The following is a 22,166-nucleotide window of genomic DNA, read 5'->3' on the forward strand; positions in this document are numbered from 1 at the left end:
AACTTGAACTCGGCTCGGCTCAGTCCTTGAGCCTGACTTGCTAGCTGGCTTGGTTCGGCCAGCAGCTCGGGCCAGTTCGAGCCGAGTTCAAACCAAGATCGAGCTGAGTTCGCTTGTGCAGTATTTTCACAAACACATGGACTGCACCTTCAAATTCTCACTGTATGTAAAACAGTAGTAGCGGTTTTAAAAGTATTTCATCAAACACCTTATAAGCAACATTAAAAACAAGAAAAAATAATATTTGTTTGATGAAACATACATTCCTTGCCATCAGCCGACACTTTGTTGTGTCATTCCACCAAACACTGCGCTGAGCAACAGCAATATCAAAGTAACCAAGTCACCAAACAGGTTCAATCTGAGTTCCGTCCGATCCGAGTCGAGTCGATCTCGGGCAAGCCCGAACTCTGGTTCGAAATTTTTTCAAGCCCATCTAAGTAGTGGTTAGAATCTGATATACGTGTGCAGCGACTTCCGTTTCCCTCTTCAACGGTCAGATCTACCTTTACGAAAGAGCCCCTAAACAAATGTCTTTGTTCTCAGACGTCCTTGTATGTAATGACCTCTTAGTCCCTGTTTTAATGAGAAATGAAAAGAAAGACGTAGACGAAGACCCCTTTGATTTTGACGAAAACCCCCCAGCGTCTCTCTCTCTCTCTCCGAACAGCTCTCTGACAAGGTACCTTTTTGTATTTTTATTTTATTTTACCTTTCGATCTTATTTTCCTGCAATTGGGGGGTAATTTGTTTGATTTTTTATTTTTTTTTGCTCTTTGTTAGATAAATTTAGGGTTTTTTTTCCTGAAATTTTAGGGATGTTTAGCAATTTATGCCGTTTTTTCTGGGCTGTTTTTCGATATTTAATTTTCCAGTATTTAGGGGTTTTTACAAATTTTCTGGAAATTTAAGGCGGTTGTTAAAATTTGGAGGGTTTTTTTCTCGTTGTTAGGGTTTTGGCTTTTTCTGAAAAATTCAGGGTGTTTTCTGGTTTAGGTTAGGAGCTGGGGTTAGGTTTCTGAGAACTCAGTTTAGCATTTTTGGATTTCTTTTCTTGTCTTTTTAAATTTAGAGTTTAGGGTTCAGGAGTATTCTGCAAGTTTTAGTTCTCTTTGCCTGATTAAGGTTTATTTTTAGGGCCTGTTTGGGTGCCACTTCAAAATGAGTTTTGCTAAGGGCAATCATGATATCGAATACATAATTATGATTAACTAAAATGAGATGAACTCATTTTCAAGTGGCACCCAAATAGCCCCTTAAGGATTTTCTGGAAAATTTAGGCCCTGTTTGGTAGACGCCTAAAAATGAGTTCATCTCATTTTAATTAACAGTAATTTTGTATCATGATGTTGATCTCTAATACTTAATGAGTTCAAGTTCACATTGGTTATGTATCAGAGAATGAGATATCTTTACAACTGAAAAGGCATTGTACACGGTAAAACACAATGGTCGATACACACTCATGGGCCCACCGCGATGTGTACATCACATTCAAATCTGTTCATCGTGTTCATTCCTTGATGCTTTCCCATGCCACCCCAAAAAACGCCCGATTGATCATCAGATGGACCACATGTGATAATGTCCACTGTTAAAAACCTTCCAAATCACGTCCGGGACCTATTGTGATGAATGCAGGACATTCAATTCGTCCAATGTGTGCGTACTTTGATGCTTTCCTAGGCCAAAAAAATTGAGCTCTTCTTGGCGAGATTTACCACCCCAAGCTCTCTGTGGTGTGAATACCTACTTTATACATTGTAAATACTTTACAAGTTAGCCAAACACAATCTATTTACATATTAACAAATTACCACTTAAAAGCCAAATGGAATAGCATGTAAAGAGTTTACTCCTGAAACTCTTTTTAGGTGTAAAGTGTTTACAACTTAAAACTTTACAAGCATCCAAACAACCCCTTTTTGGTTTGGGAGTTCAAGACTGTGGTTTTAATATAGCTCCAAAATATAGGGTTGTGAGGACAAGTTATTTTTTTGGTTTAAGTTGCCTAGTAGTTGAGGAAAGAAATTTGGAGATAGCGATTTTCCAATGCTTTTAGAGTCTTAGCCCATACATCTAATCTAATAGGTCGGGTGAGATTTAGGATTTTGAGATAATGTTGGAATTAGGATTATGCATGGATGATCTATCTTTAAAGGTTTAGTAGAGAGACATATATAAGGATAGAATAATTCATCTTAGTAGTTGTACGGACGTTGACCCTGGAAGTGGTGTTTTATCAATGAATTTGTATTTGAGAATTGAACAACTAAAACTAGTCTAGCATAGGGGTTTTTTGGGCTTCCGGAATTTAAAAGGGCCTAAAGAATACGTTTCGAGGAAACAAAATCCCTGAGAAAAAGATTTTATTTGTAGTTTTGTGGGACTAAGAAATGGTGTTTGGGTGCTAGGAAAGAATTGATAGGAATTCTATTCATCATTATTGTCATTTAAGCCTTCTCGCAAGGTGAGCTACATGAATTGTTTGGCCATTCACTCTATTAAGGGCCATACCTTTAGTTAGATCATAAGTCATCAGGTCTTTTCTTACTACCTCCATCCATATCCTTTTCGGCCTTCCCCTTGACTTTTTAGAGCCTTCAACCTATACCAACTCACTCCTAACCGGCACGGTTCTTGGTCTCCGGTGCACATGACTAAACCATCTAAGTCTACTTAACCTCATTACCTATTGGTGCCACTCCTAAGTTCCCTCAAATGTATTCATTTCTAATTTTATCCTTGTATTGCCACTCATTCATCTCAACATCATCATTTCAACTATACATCTTTTGAACATGATATTCCTTAACTATCCAACATCGTTCCATGAAGCATGGTGTTCACAACCCCAAGTGTAGGATCGCGATGTAGTAATAATCTCGGTGAGACCGAGGTCGAATCCACAGGGACTAAACTTGTGTGTATTCTGAAAGTAACTAGAACTAGAATTAGAAGAAGATGTAAACCTAAACCTGGAATATTTGAGAGAGTAATTGTGATTAAAGTAATAAAAAACTAACAAATTCAAAGGTGGTAACTAGGGTTTCCAAGGATCCACTTGTAGAGATCAGGGAGATCTATGCTTGATTCAAGAACACAACTGGAATCGGAGTCCCATCTTATCCAATTAGAAGATATCTCAGTAAAATCAAATCTGAACTTCCTTTGACCTAATTCTCAATGGATGAGAGGTGTGAGAACTAGAAGTGATTCCATCACAAAACCATGCCCAGGAGACAAGGCAAACAACAGGATTTACCAATCCCACAACCAACATGAGAAATTTGTGAAAGTTAAGGAGGATTCCATCATCCAACCATGCCCAAGGGACGATGGTGAACAACAAGATTTCTTAATTTCACAATCTCAATACATGAAAAGAACATACTCAAAGCTATCGCAGATCTATTGTAATTTGAGTCACAACAAACCATTAAAAATTGAAAGTATTCCTTATAATCAAACTAGAATCAAAGAGAGTTCAATATAAACATGAATCAAAGCAATAGAAACATCTCATCAACCTAGACCAACACATCCTCAATTATCCCTCTCGGTACACGAATTGAGCGATCGGCAAGTTGTAATGTGGTCCATGTGGATTTCAATTCACCCAAACCTAGTTGTTCGTAGACCGAGTAAGGAATCAGATTTACGCTCTCTCCTAAGTCAAGAAGTGCGTGCTCAATCCGGTAGTTCCCAATTACGCAAGTGATGGTTGGGTTACCGGGATCTTTGTACTTTTGTGGCACATCTTGCTTTAGGATAACACTCACTGTTTTCTGTCAGATTTTTTTATTTATTTATTTTATACTTTGCCGTCTTTTAGTCGTACATAAGTCTTTCAGAAATTTGGCATATGAAGGTATTTGTTTTACGGCATCAAAGTAGAGGAATATTGACCTTGTTTCAACACTTCTAGAATGTCCTGAGAGTTAGAGAGAGGTTTTGGTGCAACCAACCGTTGGGTAAATGGGGCAATCGGCTTGCCTTGAAGTTCTGGTTCTAATTCTTGTGGAGCAGTGCTAGGTCTATCATTGTTGTCCTCTTTCAGGTCCTTGGGCAATTCAGCCCTAACCGGAATGGTTTTGTCAATGGTCTTCCCACTCCTAAGAGTGGTGATAGATTTAACTTGCTCCATCTGATTTGAAGAACTCGGGTCGCTAACTTCGTATTGTGGTTTTGGATTGGGAAGAGGTTGAGCTGGAAGGCTCCCCTTATTTCCAATCATATTCCTTATGTCAAGCCCTTGTATGGCTTTTGTAAGGTTTTGAAAGGCTTGTAGCATCCCCTGATTGAAAAGCTTTTGATTTTGAAGATGTTTTAGAACCGGATCCTCTTGACGTTTGCCTTGATTTGGAATTTGGTTGAAGAAACCTTGAGGGGTAGCAGTTTGTCCATTCCTCCAACTGAAGTTTGGATGATTTCTCCAACTAGGATTGTATGTATTGGAGGTAAGTCCATTGAAAGGTCTTTGGTAATTGTTCACGGCATTAGATTCCTCATTCAGCACCTCTTGAAAGGCAGGTATTGTTGGACAATTTTTAGTTGTGTGAACGTTGCAAGCACAAATACCACAATAGTTTCCTTAAACTTATCATTCTTTAGTTTCATGGCTTCAAATTTCCTTATGAGATTAGACACTTTAGCATTGATATCATCATCCTCTTTCAAAAGGTATAATCTGCCCCTCCTTTAATTGAGTGGGCCTAGAATTGGTGCTTGATTTTGGGGAGGTGTCCCATGATTGTGCGTTTTCAGCAAGTCTGTCCAAGTAGTCCCACACATCATTGATATTTTTATTCATGAATTCCCCATTGCACATTGTTTTGACCAATTGGCGCATGGAAGATGTTAGACCATCATAAAAAAAAAGTGTAATGCACCACGTTTCAAAACTGTGTTGTGGACATGAACTAACAAGATCCTTGAACTCCTCCCAACATTGGAAGAATGTTTCATCCTCCTTTTGGGCGAACTTCATGATTGACTTTCTAAGGGTGTTCGTTTTATAATGTGGAAAAAATTTCTTTATGAACTCTCTTATCATGTCATTCCATGTGCCAATAGATCGGGGACGTAGTGAATGCAACCACGTCTTAGCTTTCTCTTTCAAAGAAAAGGGAAAGAGTTTTAGTCTGACTGTGTCCTCAGACACGTTAGGAAAATATAAAGTGGCTATAATCTCATCAAACTCTTTCAAGTGTAGATATCGTCTTTCAAATTCAAGTCCATGGAATTTTGGAAGGAGTTGGATCACCCCTGGCTTAATATCCATGTCCCGTATTTTCTGGAAAAACCATGCATGAGGGCGTGCTCGCCCCCGCCGATTGTAAATAATCTCGCAAAGTACGAGGCGGGGGTGCTTGATGCGCCTCATTCTCATCCTGGACTTCCTCAACCCGAGGTTGAGGTTGTTTTCGCAGTTGATTAACCGGTTGATTGGCAGCCATGACTTCAATTGACTCTGAGGATCTCGAGTGGTGTATAATCTTGTGATGGATAGATAACCCCTCAACCAATCATCCTTCACTCAAAAGATGTCGAGTGTTGTCACGGACCCACTTGGCCATAAACCTAAAAAAGAAGAAGAAGGAAATAGAAATCTAGAAATAGAAAAAGAGAAGGAATTAGAAAGAAGTTACCAAATTAGAAGTTCCTAAATTGAGATCCTGTAAAACAAAACAAGTTAGTTTCTAAAAACAGAAGTTTTAAAAAGGGAAGTTTCTAAAAACAGAAAATAGAAAGTTTCTAAACTAAAATTAGAAAGTATATCTAAGAAAAATAGAAAAGGAAAGTTTCTAAAAACAAATTACGAAAGTTTTTAATCCTAAAAATAGAAAATAGAAAAACGCTAATCTTAAACTAATTCCAAAACTAGTTAATCTTGAAAAATGCAACCGTTAATCCCCGACAACGGCGCCAAAAACTTGTTCACAACCCCAAGTGTAAGATCGCGATGTAGTAATAATCTCGGTGAGACCGAGGTCGAATCCACAGGGATTAATCTTGTGTGTATTCTGAAAGTAACTAGAACTAGAACTAGAACTAGAAAAAGATATAAACCTAAATCTGGAATATTTGAGAGAGTAGTTGTGATTAAAGTGATTAAAAACTTCCAAATTCAAAGGTGGTAACTAGGGTTTCCAAGGATCCACTTGTAGAGATCAGGGAGATCTATGCTTGATTCAAGGACACAACTGGAATCAGAGTCCCATCTTATCCAATTGGAAGATATCTTAGTAAGATTAAATCTGAACTTCCTTTGACCTAATTCTCAATGGATGAGAGGTGTGAGAACTGGAAGTGATTCCATCACAAAACCATGCCCAGTAGACAAGGCAAATAACAGGATTTACCAATCCCACAACCAACATGAGAAAATTGTGAAAGTTAGGGAGGATTCCATCATCCAACCATGCCCAAGGGATGATGGTGAACAACAGGATTTCCTAATTTCACAATCTCAATACATGAAAAGAACATACTTAAAGCTTTCACAGATCTATTGTAATTTGAGTACAACAAACCATTAAAAACTAAAAGTATTCCTTATAATCAAACTAAAATCAAAGAGAGTTCAATATAAACATGAATCAAAGCAATAAAAACATCCCATCACACCACAAGCTTCACCTCTTAGCCCTAGCTAAGTAGTTTGGCCAACCATAGACATGATTGAATTAGAATCTCTTTAAAAAAGCATAAAAACAACTAAGGAAAATGAAGAAAAACTCTTAGCGATGGCTTCTCTACGCCTTTGCTCCACTCCTCAAACCCTAGATGATGCCTAAGAATGCCCCAGGGATTCCAATTTATATTTTTGCAACTCCAATTTTGGCACCGAGTTGGAGGAAACCGCCTCAAATTTCCATAATTTGTGTGTTGTCTGCATAACCTTAGACTGGTCGAGGATAACCCTTGACTGATCGAGGGTCACCTTCGACTGGTCGAGGATGACCTAATTTTAGAGGATTTTGCCGCTAGAGTTCGAGTCGAGGAATCCTCGACTGGTCGAGCTGGGCCAGGACTAGTCGAGTAGGAGCCAGGACTAGTCGAGGATTACGCAAATTCACTTTATAACTTCGATTCTTTTCATTCTTGACTTGGTTTTCTTAGATCTTCGGCATGTGAATTCTTCATTCTTGGTCTTTTAAGATCCATCCTTGGCTTTGGTGATTCTTGAGCTTTAAATTCATGCTTTTAGCATCCTTTTCAATCTAAGCTCTTAAATTCACCTTGCAACACAAACATGATTAAAATAGAACATTAAGCATTATCATGTTCATAAAACCAAGTAATAAATGGGGTCCAATATACAATATTTGACCCTCAACATATGGCTAGTCTCATAGCTATCCTATAAAATTTTCGTTTTAGTTTGAGTGGTAACATGACGATCACATAAAATTTTAGATTCCACCCATCTTCAATTCTATGGGCAACATCGTTATGAATCTCTCCATTCATGGTATTGAAAGTGGTCAATTTGTGAAGCTTCTTGGTCAACAATCTTAACTAATTCCTGGTTTTCACTCCTATTGTTACTACTATTTTAGTCCGACTGTTGTTGTCTTAACTAATTCCTCGTTTTCACCCCTCCATAAATCTAGCTTTGTTTTTACGCACTCCCTCATCTTTTCATTTAAAACTATGTTATTTATAAACAACATACCCCATGGGATCTCTTCCTATAAATGCCTAATTAGCTCATCCATAACCAAGAGAAAAGGACATACTTAATGTCAACCCCTGGTGCCAACCTACGATAACTGGGAAGTCACTTGTCTCTTTGCCAATGGACCTCAAATTTGTTATCGCTCTCTCATGCATATCCTTAATCACATTAAGATATCCTCTTGAAACTCCTTTCTTTCCAAACATCCACTAGGTTAACTCTCTGGGGACTATTATATGCTTTCTCTAAGTCAACAAAGACCATATGGATCTTCCTCCTCTCCTTGTATTTCTCCATCAATTATCTAAGTAGGAAAATAGATTCAATAGTGGACTTCTTAGGCATGAAACTAAACTGATTTTTTATTTTCTCTTATGTCTTACTCTTTACACAATCATTTTCTCCCAAAATTTCATAGTATGGCTTATGAGTTAATCACTCGATAGTTTGTGCAGCTCTCTGTATATCTCCTTTTCTTTTCTTATAAATAGGTACCAGTACCACAGCAATTTTCTTCCATTTGTCTAGCATTTTCTTTGATCTTACAATCTTCTTGAACAACTTTATCAACCAAAATAATCCAATATCTCCCTTATAGTTCGAAACCTCCATTGGTATACCATTTGGTCCAAGGGCCTTTCCTGTTTTCATCATTTTGAAGGCTTCTTTCACTTCAGATATCCTAATCCTATAAAAGTATCTATCATCTTCGACATCGTTTGAGTTTATGCTTCCTTCTATCCTTGCTCTCAGAGTGGTGGGACAAAGTTTGCAAGCCTATCAATAAAGAGGGAGCTGGCATAAAACCCTTGGCTAATATGAATACGACTCTCCCTTAGAATTAGATTGTTGATAGTTGAATGGGCTTCCTCTGCTTCTAAGCTTAAGGGGTGTAATATGGAGTTCCTCGGGATGTAGTTTAGACGCCATCTTGACATCCCTCTTTGCTGTTTTGCTCCTTTGTGTTGCTTTTTTTCGTTTGCCTTTGTTCTATTCTTAATAAAAATTTGTTATCTTTCAAGAAGAAAAAGAAAAAAGAATATGACTCTCTTAGGGAAATGGATATGGAGATTTAGCGAAGAGGAGGGCAAACTTTGGAGAAGCATGATAGCCGCTAGGTACGGTTTGCAAGAAAGTGGCTTTCTTGTAAAAACCTCTTTATATAGAGCATCAGGTGCTTGGAGAGCCATTGCAACTACACAACGCCTTTTGAGTAGCGGTATCTCTTTTAGGGTCAGAAAAGGATCTCGAGTCCGATTTTGGGTGGATGTTTGGTGCGGCAGTTAGGTGCTTTAGGACTTGTTCCCAAGGGTCGCTAGGCTCACTTCCGACCGAATTGTTCATGTGGTGGAGTGCTTATCTTGGGACAGGGAGCAGCATGTTGCAGGAATTTGGTAGATGACGAATTTGATGAGTTTCTTATCTCGTTGGATCTTCTAAAATCGATGAAGCTTGATATGCTAGAAGAAAGGATTGTATTTTAGGGCAATTCGGAGATGAAACTAAGAAGAGTGCTTGTTCTTCCCAACATATGCGTAATGTGCATGGACAATGAGGAGTCAATCGATCATCTCTCCATTCACTGTCCTTTTGTCATGAGAGTTTGGGATTATTTTCTTTCGTGGTTTCTCACAGATTGGGTCATGCTGAAGACTATGGAAGATCTGTTATGGGCTTGGCATGGAGGCAGAGTTGGTAAGCCCTGGAAAGCTATATGGTGGTTGCTAATCATGGTTTTGTTATGGAATATTTGGGGATCAAGGAATGGTTGTTATTTTCAGAATGAGAGTGAGCGGGTGAATGATGTCATTTTGAAAGTTAAATGCCTCGTGTCGGATTGGGCGGTGTATGTAAAGGTAGCTTCAATTGCCCTCCCCCTTTGAGAATTTCTGTTTTTGTTTCTTAGGTCGATATTCTTTCCTTGCTTGTTGTGAGCTTCTTAATAATAGTGTTATATATATATATATATATATATATATCTCCTCTCCTACCCAAGTTTTATTAATAAAATCCTATCGCTTTCCTAACATCTACAACTTTATCCTTTAAAGCTGTATCTACCACTATCCCCCCACCCCATTTCTGTTATTGTCCTTTCCTATTTAAAATATTGTGTCCATCAATTTCTCTAGTTTTGGCCTTTTTCTGCTTGGTCTCCTGAATGTAGGCCTAGCTTTTGAATTTGTTGGATGAGGCCTTTCGGTTGGCCCTATTCAAAATTTTAATTTTGATGGCCTAAGCATAGCCCATTGCCAGCCTTACCCGAACGCAAGTTTGAACTCTCCTTCATTTCATCGTATTTACTAACTCCATAGTACTCTTACCCGTTTATGATCCTATATATGTAGCAAGATGAATCCTATTGTCCTTGACTAGCTTTATTACCCACCACATCCAGAATGATGCAGGAACTCTTGCTTACTCCTCATAACAACCAGGCGTTGTTGCAACATGTCGCTTATAGGGGACACCTTAAGCAACCCTTCCCCATTTCTCACTACACATGGGTTTAAATGCAGCACGTCACTTACAAGGAATGCCCTAGCATGAGTTTGGAATGTCATATTGTTTGGATTCATGATGGAAGTTATGGCATAAGTTTGATGTTGGCTGCCAACCTGACGCAACCCTCCTTTATCCAGGCTGGGGAATAGCGATGAGAGCACAAAACTCCCATAGGCCCAATGTAATAGACCATAGCATAGGTCGTTATAGGTCGTTTACAATCAAGCAATATCTAATAGTCTATTACATAGGTTGATTACAATCAACGAGTTGTAGGAATTATACTACAAGGTACTATTTATTTAAAAAAACCGGGGGGGGGGGGGGGACGCGGCGGGGGTGTGTTTTCCATATGGCCGCCTACCTTTTCGGCTATGGACCAAAAACCTCCCGCTTTTAAATCCCACTTACCTATTTCATATACGTCCTGCAACCGCCTACACTAACGGATTGAGCCGTTAACTGCAGAAAAGTCTTTTTTATCCCTACTTGTCCGCATTTATTACTGTTTGACCCCTTTTCATTACATTTGCCAAATGACCGTACTACCCTCCATTTTGCCCTCCCATTTTGCTTCGTGGGGCCATTATGATGTCTATGTTTTATCTACACCATTCATCCATTTTTCCAAATCATTTTAGGGCATGATCCCAAAAATGAGTATATTCCAGGGTTCAATTGGGTCACACGATGGAAAATAGTGGGATCGAATGCCCACCATTGTGGTTGTTTGGCCATAGTTGTTCTCATTTTGCATATTTTCAATTTGTGTTTCTACCACTGGATTTTGGTTGTTTGACCATAGTTGTTTTCATCTTTGCATATTGACAATGCAAACCTTCTCATGTTAAAGATGTGTGAGAATCAACTTTGTTGTCCTAAATATGTGCACATTCAGAGCTAGTTTGTCCTCTTTTTTTCTTTTTTTTTTTATAAAAGGATAACTGCAATTTATTAAAGAAAAGAAAGAGAAAAGAAACAAGAGGGAGAAGAACACTGCTGAAGAGGCAGAAGGCTAACTCCCTAGGAAAAGCAAATCAACATCATTAGTCCCCTTTACAACGCCCGCCCATTCAAAAAGCAAAATTTTGGCTCTAGACCAAACTGCTTGGACTGAAGCAGGGATGTCTTTGAAGCAACTATTGTTCCTTTCCTCCCAAACGGACCACCATATGGTGATGATAGCCATCCCCCAAATGATTGTCCTCATTTTCCCTATCTTAGGCCCATGCCAAGCCTCGAGCAAGTTACATGTGGACCTCGGGTTGCACCAACAGATGTCGAATCGAGAGATAATCTCAGTCCAGATCTGGGAAATGAAAGAGCAATGAACCAGAAGGTAGTCGACTATTTCCTCAGCCTGCATACAACAAAGGCATATGTTGACGAGATTCATTCCCCTTTTTTTTTAAGTTATCCACCATGGGGATTCTAGTTTTCCCTACCAGCCATGCGAAGCAAATAAATTTGGGAGGGATAGCATATTTCCAAATAAAAGGGGCAGAAGGGCTCAATGAAGAACGCTGGGCGGCGAGCTGGGAATAGAAAGATCTAATTGAAAAAGCACTGCTCTTGTCCCGGGCCCACAAAATTTTGTCAAGAGAGGAAAGGTTGGGGACGGCCTTAGAGAGAAGGTCGAGGAGGTCTACAAGCTCGGGAATTTCTCAATCGTGGAGGTTTCTGAAGGCAGACACATTCCAAACAAAACCGGCGTTTGAAGCAGAGAAGCAGCTAGCCACGTCGACGCTTTTCTTAGGGGTTAAACAGTAGATGTTAGGAAACCGAGACTTCAACGGAACATCCCCTATCCATAAGTCATCCCAGAAGCGGATGGACTGGCCGTTTCCTAACTCGAAGGTGATGCTTTTGAGGAATTCCTTTTTAGATCGCAGAATGACTTTCCATAAAGGCGAAGCCCTATGAATAGAGGACTCCTTAGTCCACCACCCACCTTGAGAAGTGCCGTATTTACCCTTGACAATGGAATTCCAAAGCGTGCCTCCTTCATTGCCTAATCTCCACATCCACTTACCCAGAGGAGCCTTATTCATGATCGTTAGATTCTTGATGCCCGCACCACCTTGGAAATGTTTACAAACCTCCTGCCAGTCAAGGAGGTGGAATTTCTTCTGGTTATCTTTCCCGCACCACATAAAATCGCGTCTCAATTTATCGATGGCCTTCAGCACCGTAGAAGGACATCTAAAAAGGGACATGAAGTAGATGGGCAGGTTGGACAAGGCAACTTAATGAGGGTGAGATGACCCCCGAGAAATAGGTATCTGCATTTCCACCTGGCGAGGAACTTCTGAAATTTGTTGATGATACAGTCCCACATCGATTTCGGGGGGGGGGGGATATGACGAGAGGAAGGCCCACGAAGGAGGAAGAGAAGCGGAGTGGCATCCAATGGATGTAGTGAAAGAGTGAGTGTCGGCTTCCGATAAGTTGACGCCACAGAGCTTTGACTTGGCCAAGTTAATTCTTAGGCCAGATACAGCTTCAAAGCATCGGAGAGTGGTATGCAAATTGTCAATGTATTCCTGGGATGCCGCTAAAAAAATGAGAGTGTCATCGGCAAATTGGACGTGGAAAATCGGAGAAGGCACACCCGACATCTTGATTCCGCAAAGAACTCTTTCCTCCTAGCCTTTTTGTAGCATTTGAGATAAGGCCTCATCGACCAATAAAAAGAGGAGAGGGGATAGGGATCACCCTGGCGAAGACCTTTGGAGTTGTGGAAGAAACCAGTTGGAGTACCATTGAGGAGGATGGAGAAATGAGCCGATCCAATGCAAGTGCTAATCCAATTCCTCCATCTGGATCCAAACCCCAAGCGGCACAACATATATTGCAAGAATTCCTAGTTGACATGGTCGTAAGCTTTTTCAATGTCTAGCTTGCACAGGACAGCCTTCTCACCAGATTTATGGTAGGAATGAATGATTTCATTCGCGATGAGGGCGAAATCTATGATCTGTCTTACACGAATAAAGGGGCTCTGGTTCATAGAGATGAGCTTCCCCATGACCTTTGAGAGGCGAACAGAGAGCACCTTAGCTAGGATTTTATATGGACCCCCTATCAGACTGATAGGTCTAAATTCAGAAAAAGAGCTAGCCCTTGCAACCTTGGGGATTAGGGCAATGAAGGAAGCACCTAACCCTTTGGAAAGCCTTCCTCTGTTGTGGAACTCAAGGAGGAAATCCATGACATCAAACCTGATAATGTCCCAAAAGGATTGAAAGAAGGCCATCGGAAATCCATCAGGAACCGGGGCCTTGTCCCTACCTAGCGCCTGCTCTACCGCTTTCACTTCTTCCTTCGAGAAGGGATCCTCCAGCAAATTAGCTTCCGACGCATCCAAATTGTTGAACTGAATAGAATCAAGGCGCGGTCTGTTCCAACCTTCAGAAGAGAGGAGGGTTTTAAAGTGGTGGATGGCATGGTCTGCGATCTCCTTCCTATCTTCAATGATGGCACCATCGACAGTGATACTGAAAATAGCTTTAGCGCGGGCACGCATGTTGGCGATGCTGTGGAAGTATTTGGTGTTCTTATCTCCTTCAGCGATCCATCTCACTCTGGACTTCAGCTTCCAGGAGGTTTCATCCTGCAGCGCCCTGGAAGCGATGGCTTGGATGATCTGGATACGTCTTCCCAGGGTTTCAACAGACATCGGGGAGATCTCAACTTGAGCATCAATTTGCTGAAGTTCCGAGAGGAGAGCAGTCGATTCAGCCTTTCTCTTATCTACCTCATCTGCTTTCCAAGCCTTCAGTTTTTATTTGAGGAGTCGGAGTTTACAGAGGAGTTTGTGTTTGGCAAATCCATTCACCTGGATAGAAGCCCACCAATCCACGATGCGTTGGTGGAATCCTTCAAGAGAAATCCAGGTCGAGTTGAATCGGAAGGGTTTAGGACCCCAGTTGTCATCTTCCTAACGCAGCAAAATCGTACAATGATCGGAGGTGATTCTTAGGAGAGCTAGTTGGGAAGCAGTAGGGAAGGCCTCTAGCTAGTCGGCAGTCAGGAGGAATCTGTCAAGTCTGGATTGAATGGGCTTAAGGCGCCCATTGGTCCAGGTGTACCTAGCCCCTGAAAGCGGGAGATCTATTAACTCGTGGGACTGAATCCACTCGGAGAAGGCCTCCATAGCAGGAGAGATTCTTCTCTTCCTAGAGTGCTTCTCCGCGAACCTGATAACATTGAAGTCCCCGACAAAACAGCATGGACCTGAGAAGGAAAGTTTGGTAGCAGTCAGCTCATCCCAAAAAGATGGTCTAGCTGAAGGCAGGTTAGGACTGTAGACGGAAGAGATTAGGCAACAAAAATTAGAGAACTTATCTTTAAGGATGATGGAAACCGAAAATGACCCAACAGAGGAGGACTGAAGGTCCCATTTTGACGACTTCCAGGCAACGATAATGCCACCAGAACTACCCGAAGCATTGAGAGGGATCCCTTTAGCATCCGAGGGATTCCAAAGAGAAGCGAGGAGGCTATCTTTAAATAGGGAAACCTTGGTTTCCTGAAGAGAATCAACATCCGGATCTCATTTGCCTATGGAATCTTTGATGAGGTGCCTTTTCTGCTTGGATCTCACTCCCCTAACATTCCATGAGAGAATTCTCATTGGGTAACTGAGCTTCCCTGAGAACCTTGTCTTCCTTGGCGCAATTTGGCGGCCGACATGAATCCCGGGCTCGGTTAGAGACGTTGAAGTTCCCGGTTGCTTGAGGACCTGGGGGTGTGTTTCGATGGGGTGCATTGGGGGGGGGGGGGGGGTTTGGGGTGGTCTGCCTCTGTTTTCGATGCATTGAAAGAGGGTGATATAGTCTTCTGTCATATCTCCGAACGTCAGTCCAAACGATCTTCCGATGTGGCCCACCGCGTCTCTAATCCATTGTTTATTTTGAATAGTTTCGAACATTTCCTCGCTGCTTGTTTCTTCTTGGGTGGTCGAGTTTGTAACTTCCTGTTGTTGATGGGAGAAGTCTACACACATCTGCAAAGGTTCAATAGCAATCACGTCATCGGGCAGATCCTCTTGGAATAGGGTAATGGGGCCCATGTCTGCCCAGTCCTGAGAGTGAGGTATGGAGGTTGGTGGGGATGAAGGAAGGGATGAAAGGGTTTGAGGTTTGGAGTAGCGGTTGTCTGAGTCATCGGCTTTAGAAGGGTCGTCTCCCATGGAAAAGAATGGGAATAACCTTGGGAGTTGAAGGGTATTTGGTTTAGGACAGGCATGGGTTGTATCAGAGGAGTGGGTGGAGAGATTATCGGGCAGGGATACGACTTTAGGAATAGGAGGGAGGGAAAGGTGATCAGTTAAGGGATTGGAGATATTTGGGCTTAGGAGGGATTGATGGGGTTGGGCCCATGTAGAACCCAGGCACGACTCACTGGACTCTGGAATATGGGCCACATCAGAGACAGTAACGTGGCCCGAAGGAGCTGCCACGTGTAGAAGGTGGGATAGAAGAGGGGTAGCGTTGTATCGGGATCCGTCTTCGAGGTAGGTGGCCACGTGTCGACTCCCCAAGGATCGATCGCCGACGGAGCGTGGGTAGTACAGGTGATGGTGATGTGCCTAGCGACGTGGCTGCATGAGCACTGTCCGCGTGGCCGTATCTGTCATGCACATTATGATGGGCTGCGCTGGCTAACAGATCGTATTAGATGAGGTGCCACGTGGAGCACTCTCCTGCAACAAGAGCTAACGACTCATGGCCCAAGAGACTGAAGTGTCAAGACGCGACGGCGGTTTCTCGGCGATGGCGCCACGTGTGTCTTCTGTGGAGAGGAAGGAAGCGCGATCGTCAACGAGGACAGAGACGTTGACAGCATGAGGATCCGGTGCACTGCGGGAGAAAGAATGCCGTGCTCCTTCGTCACAATGGACGTCCGACAAGAGGGATTGAGTCGGAGGGGGGGTTTCTTTCGCCCTCCAAACGTCACCCCATCTGGGGTAGGCAGCGTCGGGCATTTCTCTCTGCAACGGGAGGAAGATTTGGCGATTATCTTTCTCCACAGTCAGGTGAGGGGGAAGGATTGGGGCCCCTTCTTCTGTCTCACACGGACTCTGATAACTCCTAGCTCCTCTCCGAGCTTCGTCTTGGAATCCAGCTCCAGAAGAGATCCAATACAAGAAGTAGCAGCTATAAAGAAATCATCGTTCCAGCATTCCTAGGGAATGCCCCATATGAAAATCCAGACGTTTTCCATTCCAAAAATGGAATAGTCTTCCTATGGCATGACTCTTACAACTAGCCCTTCCGAGTGCAAGTGGCCCGCCATTAATAACATGTCCAGGTTAATCCCCGAACAAACCTTGACCTAACCCCGGACAAACCTTGACCCACAGGTCGTTGAAGCCAATGGGTTTGATTATATAGTTGCCTGGGAGGAAACCTGTGCACTCCTTGATCCATTCCTTAACTTGCGAGAGCGAAGCTCCTTCCCTGGTCACGATCATCATTGTCTCTGCTGACTCTGCTTTAGCGCAATTGAAACTCGCCTGACTGACTGAGATAGAATGAGGCTTCTGAACTTCATTCTGGATTTCTGTGGGTGTTGTAGGCAAGTTGGTTTGTACCTTACCAGGATCGGCTTAAGGGATGGGTGGGGTGTTTGGGGTCAGTATATGGTTTAGAACGGCATCTCTGAAAGAGTGGCCATCCAAACGGATGGGCTGAGAGGAGGGATTGATGGATGTAGGGTTCTTGGGAGAATCGGATTTAGCTGCCTTCCTGTTCTGATCTCTGTATTTCGGTCCAAATCTCGCACGTTGGACAAGCATTGGAATATCTTCGTATTTTACGCCATGAAGCATTTCAACTGCTCTGGCGAGCTCAACTTCCGAACTCATTCTGACGAGAGCGAATCCCCGATAGAACCTGCTTACTCTATCTTGCGGCATAACTACGTCCATGACCGCGCCAGCTCGCCCAAATACCCGTGAGATGTTAATTGGGAGCCATCCTTCCGGATAACCCTTGACGAAAAGAGTAGGATATGAGTTCCACTTTTTCTTCGCGTGGGAAGAGGATGTAGAGATGCGTTTAGCGTAGGATACCTGCTTCCATCCCTGATCTCCATACTTCTCAGCTTCCGATAGATCGTCATCGTCAGTAGACTCCAAAGTGTCTCTTGATTTACCCCTAACGTCTTCTCTTAGGTTTCCGCTCGCCGTAGAGAACTTCTTGCGACGAACGTCGTTTCTCGCCATCAGTACCCTGACAATCAATGTTCTCTTGATGACAGGATTCTCAAAACCTCGTCATCGTCAGTAGACTCCAAAGCGTCGGTAAACTTCTCAGCTTCCGATAGCTAGTCATCGTCAGTAGACTCCAAAGCAGAGCTAGTTTGTCCTTACCTCTAGAAATCTAGTAATAAAAGAATATATGGACAACCTGGCCAGGCATATAGTGTTTTCTTGGGAATTCTGTCACTACCATGAATTTGGGTGATAACTGATCATATTGTTCTTTGGCTTTCATATCTCCTTATTTGTAATTGACATTAAATTCCTCTTAGATTGCTTGTTCATAGGTAGTCGCAGTTGGAAAATGGGGAAAACTGTTGCTATTTGCCAGGTTGGTGGCGAGTTTGTAACAAACAATGATGGATCTATGTCATATACCGGTGGAGAAGCATATGCAATACCGGTTGTTCCCAACATGAAATTTGATGAATTCAAGTCAGAGATAGCTGAAATGTGCAATCGTAATGCAAGTACCTTATTGATAAAGTACTTCCTCCCAAGCAACAGACGGATTCCGATCACAGTATCCAATGACAAGCACATGCAGTGCATGATTGATTTTCATGAGGATTCCGCAACAATAGATGTTTTCGTTTTGGATGGGGAGACCGTTGCTCAGAACACTGACAAAACGGATGACAACCGGTAACTTTTCCTTGGTCAACTCCTGTTTGCGATCAATAACAGGGTCCTGCTGACATGGGACCCACGGTTCTGTGATAAATACCACTGATTTCACAGGCTCCGCTGTGGATGGGGCATGCCCTGAAAATCCCCACATCCGAAGATCCTGTTTGTGAGGAATTACAGAGTCCTGCTAATGTGATGCCCCTGGTTCCGAGATCCAGAACATTGATTTAACAGGATGAAAATCTCCACATCGGGAGATACTAACCCCTTGATCTTTGTACTACACTCCCATTGAGTGGGGACTGTTCCTGCATTCTTCTGCTTAGTTTTCTAGGTGTAGGCCATTGACTGAAAGGTTGGGATCTTCCAATCTGGAAGTTTTTTCAAGGCATTCTCCATCCTTGGTGGGGTCATCAGATCAATGGTTTTGATTACAGAACCATGGCCTCTTGCATCAGCAATATGTGATTGCTGATGATGCTGACCCCTATATGAATTATACTTTTTGAATGAAATTAAATGGGGTGCATTCTCTTGCAGGGCAAACAGAGCCACAAGTAAAACAAGTAGACCCACAAGTAGGACCACAAAAAGGGCTGCAGCCACTGACTCAATCACGCAAACTCCTACAACCGTCGACAATGATAGGGAAGGAAGGAGAACTACAGTCCCTGATCCAGTGGCTTCAAATGCTGCCATGGCTGCCCCTGCCAGTGGTGATAGCATTGCACGTAGGACCAGGAGCAGGATTTCAGCAATTGTCACTACAGACACTGACCCAACCACCCCAATTTCCACCATCCCTGCCGTTGCCAATGATAAGGGGCCAGCACAATACAGTTCACCAGGAAACACTATCCTTAATATGGGCAAAGAATTTGATAGCGTCAGTGACTTCCGTGATGCATTGCGTACGTATGCCATTGCAAAAGGGTATGCATTAAAGAACATTTATAGTTCTCAATCCCGTGTGACTGCCAAATGTAGAGCTCAGGGCTGCCCATGGCGGGTGCATGCTTCCAGACTAGCATCCATGAAGAGGTTCAAGATTAGAAGGATGAAGAATGTGCACACATGTGGTGGGGTTGGAAAAGACAGCCATCCGAATGCATCAACAATCTGGATTGTGAGCATTATAAAAGACAAGCTACGCGATAAACCACATTATAAACCAACGGAAATCGTGAATGACATATATCAGGAGTATGGAATCAATGTCACATATAGACGGGCGTGGATAGCAAAGGAGGTGGCCCAGAAGCAGCTTCAAGACTCCCAGTCAGACGCATATAGTCAGTTGCCTTGGTTCTGCAATAGGATAAAGGAGACGAATCCTGGTAGTCTTGTAACTCTGACAACAACAGACAAGTTGAATTTTCGCTGCCTTTTTGTCTCATTCCATGCTTCACGGCATGGGTTTGATAATGGTTGCCGCCCCCTCATTCTTCTCGACGGAACATCTCTAAGAGAGAAATGGCGAGGGACATTGTTAGCTGCGGTATCAGTTGATGGGGATGATGCCATATTTCCCATTGCCTTCGCTATAGTGGATTTTGATTCCCATGATAATTGGATTTGGTTTTTGACAGAATTGAAATCAGCCGTGTCAACAAATCGGACCATAACATTTGTATCTGACAGACGCAACGGTTTAGAGGAGGCTGTGCCACAGGTTTTCGAGGACAGCTATCATGCCTATTCTCTGCATCACCTTACTGAGGACTTCAAGCGGGTGTTGAAGGGCCCATCACAGCCGGCGAAGGATGCACTGGCCGATGAGATTAAACGCGCTGCTTACTCGTGCAGCATTACCGATTTCAATGCTTGCATTGACAACATCCGGAATTTCTCACATGATGTCGCTTCCTGGGTCTTGTTAAGCAAGCCTGAACATTGGTCGAATGCATTCTTTAAGGGCTTGCGATATGACCACCTATCATCGAACGTTGCAGAGTTGTTCTACAGTTGGATATCAGAGGAGTGTGACCTATCAATAATACATATGATCGACATGATACGGTGTAAGATGATGGAGATGATTTATTCCCGTCGAGAGGCTTCAAGCACATGGTCGACGATTCTCACACCTTCAATGGAGCAAAGACTAGAGTTAGAGATATACAACTCGCACTCGCTCAGCGTGTTGTTTTCATCAGGGAGTGTGTTCGAAGTCCGTGATGATTCAGTCAACATTGTGGACATTGAGACGCAGGATTGTACGTGCCAGAGATGGAAGATGTCTGGGTTGCCATGCATTCATGCAGCCGCAGTTTTCGATCGCACAGGTCGAAATACTTATGATTACTGCTCAAGATACTTCACGGTCGATTGCTACCGTTTGACATACTCCGAATCTATCCACCCAATACCAGATATAGGAAATCCTGTAAGTGAAGATTCTAACACCGAGCTGATTGTTCGTCCACCCCGTCCACGAGGCAAGCCAAAATCGAAGCAGACAGAATTGTTTGATCCGAGTAAGAGGCTAAAGCTTAATGTAAATTGCACTAGGTGTGGTCAGGCCGGGCACAGAAAGAAGACATGCAGAGAGGTGGAAGAGGGTGATCACTAGTGTTAATTTCAGTTGTGTTTAGGAGCTATTTAGTTTGATTTAAATACTAATGCCTTGAGGTGAATGTATTGGTGTTTGAGTATTTAGATGGTTAAAACCAGATTGAAGATCAACCCTCGGATCTTTTGACCAAAATGTACTCAGCATTCTTAATTTTGAAATATGGGATTAACTTTTAAGAGTTGAGGTACGTCTGGTAAGTCATGTTGCTTCAGCTACTAATGCATCGAGAAGCTGATCTCAATTTCTACTTATTCAGTGCACAGGTATATTTGGTAAACAACGTGCTTAATCCTAAAAAGAATCCATAAATTACTTTTGCAATATCACTTGATGTATATCATCTAACATCTGACCCACCTTTGTTGTGGGGCCATTCATCACGTGGGGTTCACCTTTAATATCAACCATCCATCATGTAGGGCTTGCCTTTGATGTCCATTTCATTATGATGGGCCCACCTTGGGCCTATCTTCAATGTCAACCATCCATTATCTGGGATCTACCTTCAATGTGGGCCATCCACTTTGTGAGGCTCCCCTTTGATGTGAGTTATCCATCATGCACGTCCCACCTTGGATGTGGGCCGTCCATCGTGTTGGAAATTGGATGTGGATCATCCATCATGCAAGGCCCACCTTTGGTATTGACTGTTCATCATGTGGGGCATAACTTTGAAGTCAGTCGTCCATCATGCAGGGCCCATCTTGAATGTGGACCAGCAATCATTAGGGGCTGACCTTACCTTTGATGTTGATTGTCCATTAATGTGATGGGGCTGACCTTACCTTTGATGTTGATTGTCTATTAATGTGGGGCTGAGTGATGATTTTGATTAGATGCTTGGGAACTCTCTCTCTCTCTCTCATCTCCTATCTTTCTTACCCTTTTCTCGGTGAACCCCACATCATATATAGTCCAATCCATGTCCAAACATCTATTATCATCTATATGCGCTATTATGTTCTTATTCAATCTTGATGGTTAGGACGATCAAATCTAATGACTTTTAAGAGGGATTGACAATCAAGGGTTTCATAGCTTTTTTATTATTTTCTTTGTCAGATAGCTTCTTTCTCATGAAACGATTTCTCTTGAAAGGTGACATGATGATGAATTTCCATGAATGCCTTGGGTGAAAGCCTAAAAAAGGCTTTTTATAGGCTTCTTTGTTCACATCAGAGTGGCCAAGTGTGATCCCTTTAATAAATGGGTTAGTAGTGACACCTACTTATGGTTGACCCGTGAAGAATCTAAACTATGCATCAAAAGCCTCGGGATGGATGTAAACGCGTCAAGCTAGGCTCTTTAAACCATTGAGATATAACATTCTATCACACTTAGTCGATGTTCAAGGCAGCCCACTCACTTGGGCCTCTAATACAAGTAGCCCTTTTTCAAGGTATGGCGGCTGCAATCTAGTTACTCAAGTATATCACCCTCTTCATGCTTTGGCAGCTTTCACGTTGGTCTAGGTTGCCCTTTTCATAGGTTATACCTTATGTGAC

General features: G+C 42.5%; 1 protein-coding gene across 3 annotated transcripts; it reads left to right on the forward strand.

Annotated features, from left to right (window-relative positions):
* Window positions 1–461: 461 nt before the first annotated feature.
* On the forward strand, window positions 462–20,837 carry LOC131246547 (uncharacterized). Of its 3 annotated transcripts, none has more exons than XM_058246787.1 (3): window positions 548–682; window positions 17,729–18,101; window positions 18,627–20,837. In XM_058246787.1, exons 2-3 carry the CDS (start codon window positions 17,761–17,763, stop codon window positions 20,656–20,658), a joined length of 2,373 nt encoding a protein of 790 aa, XP_058102770.1. In that variant the 5' UTR covers window positions 548–682; window positions 17,729–17,760; the 3' UTR covers window positions 20,659–20,837. The 3 variants fall into 3 exon arrangements, with proteins under 3 accessions (XP_058102772.1, XP_058102770.1, XP_058102771.1); XM_058246788.1 differs by having other exon boundaries at window positions 567–682; window positions 17,744–18,101; XM_058246789.1 differs by lacking the exon at window positions 17,729–18,101 and having other exon boundaries at window positions 462–682.
* Window positions 20,838–22,166: the final 1,329 nt, after the last annotated feature.

This window comes from Magnolia sinica, chromosome 5 (genome assembly GCF_029962835.1).
Source record: "Magnolia sinica isolate HGM2019 chromosome 5, MsV1, whole genome shotgun sequence".
Lineage (NCBI taxonomy): Eukaryota > Viridiplantae > Streptophyta > Magnoliopsida > Magnoliales > Magnoliaceae > Magnolia > Magnolia sinica.

What these genes read in the sequence shown, in the direction of transcription:
- LOC131246547 (XM_058246787.1), top strand. Translation starts at nt 17,761, where the DNA reads ATGGGGAAAACTGTTGCTATTTGCCAGGTTGGTGGCGAGTTTGTAACA. An exon ending in GACAAAACGGATGACAACCG is followed by an intron (nt 18,102 to 18,626) that starts GTAACTTTTCCT and finishes ATTCTCTTGCAG; the next exon opens with GGCAAACAGAGCCACAAGTA.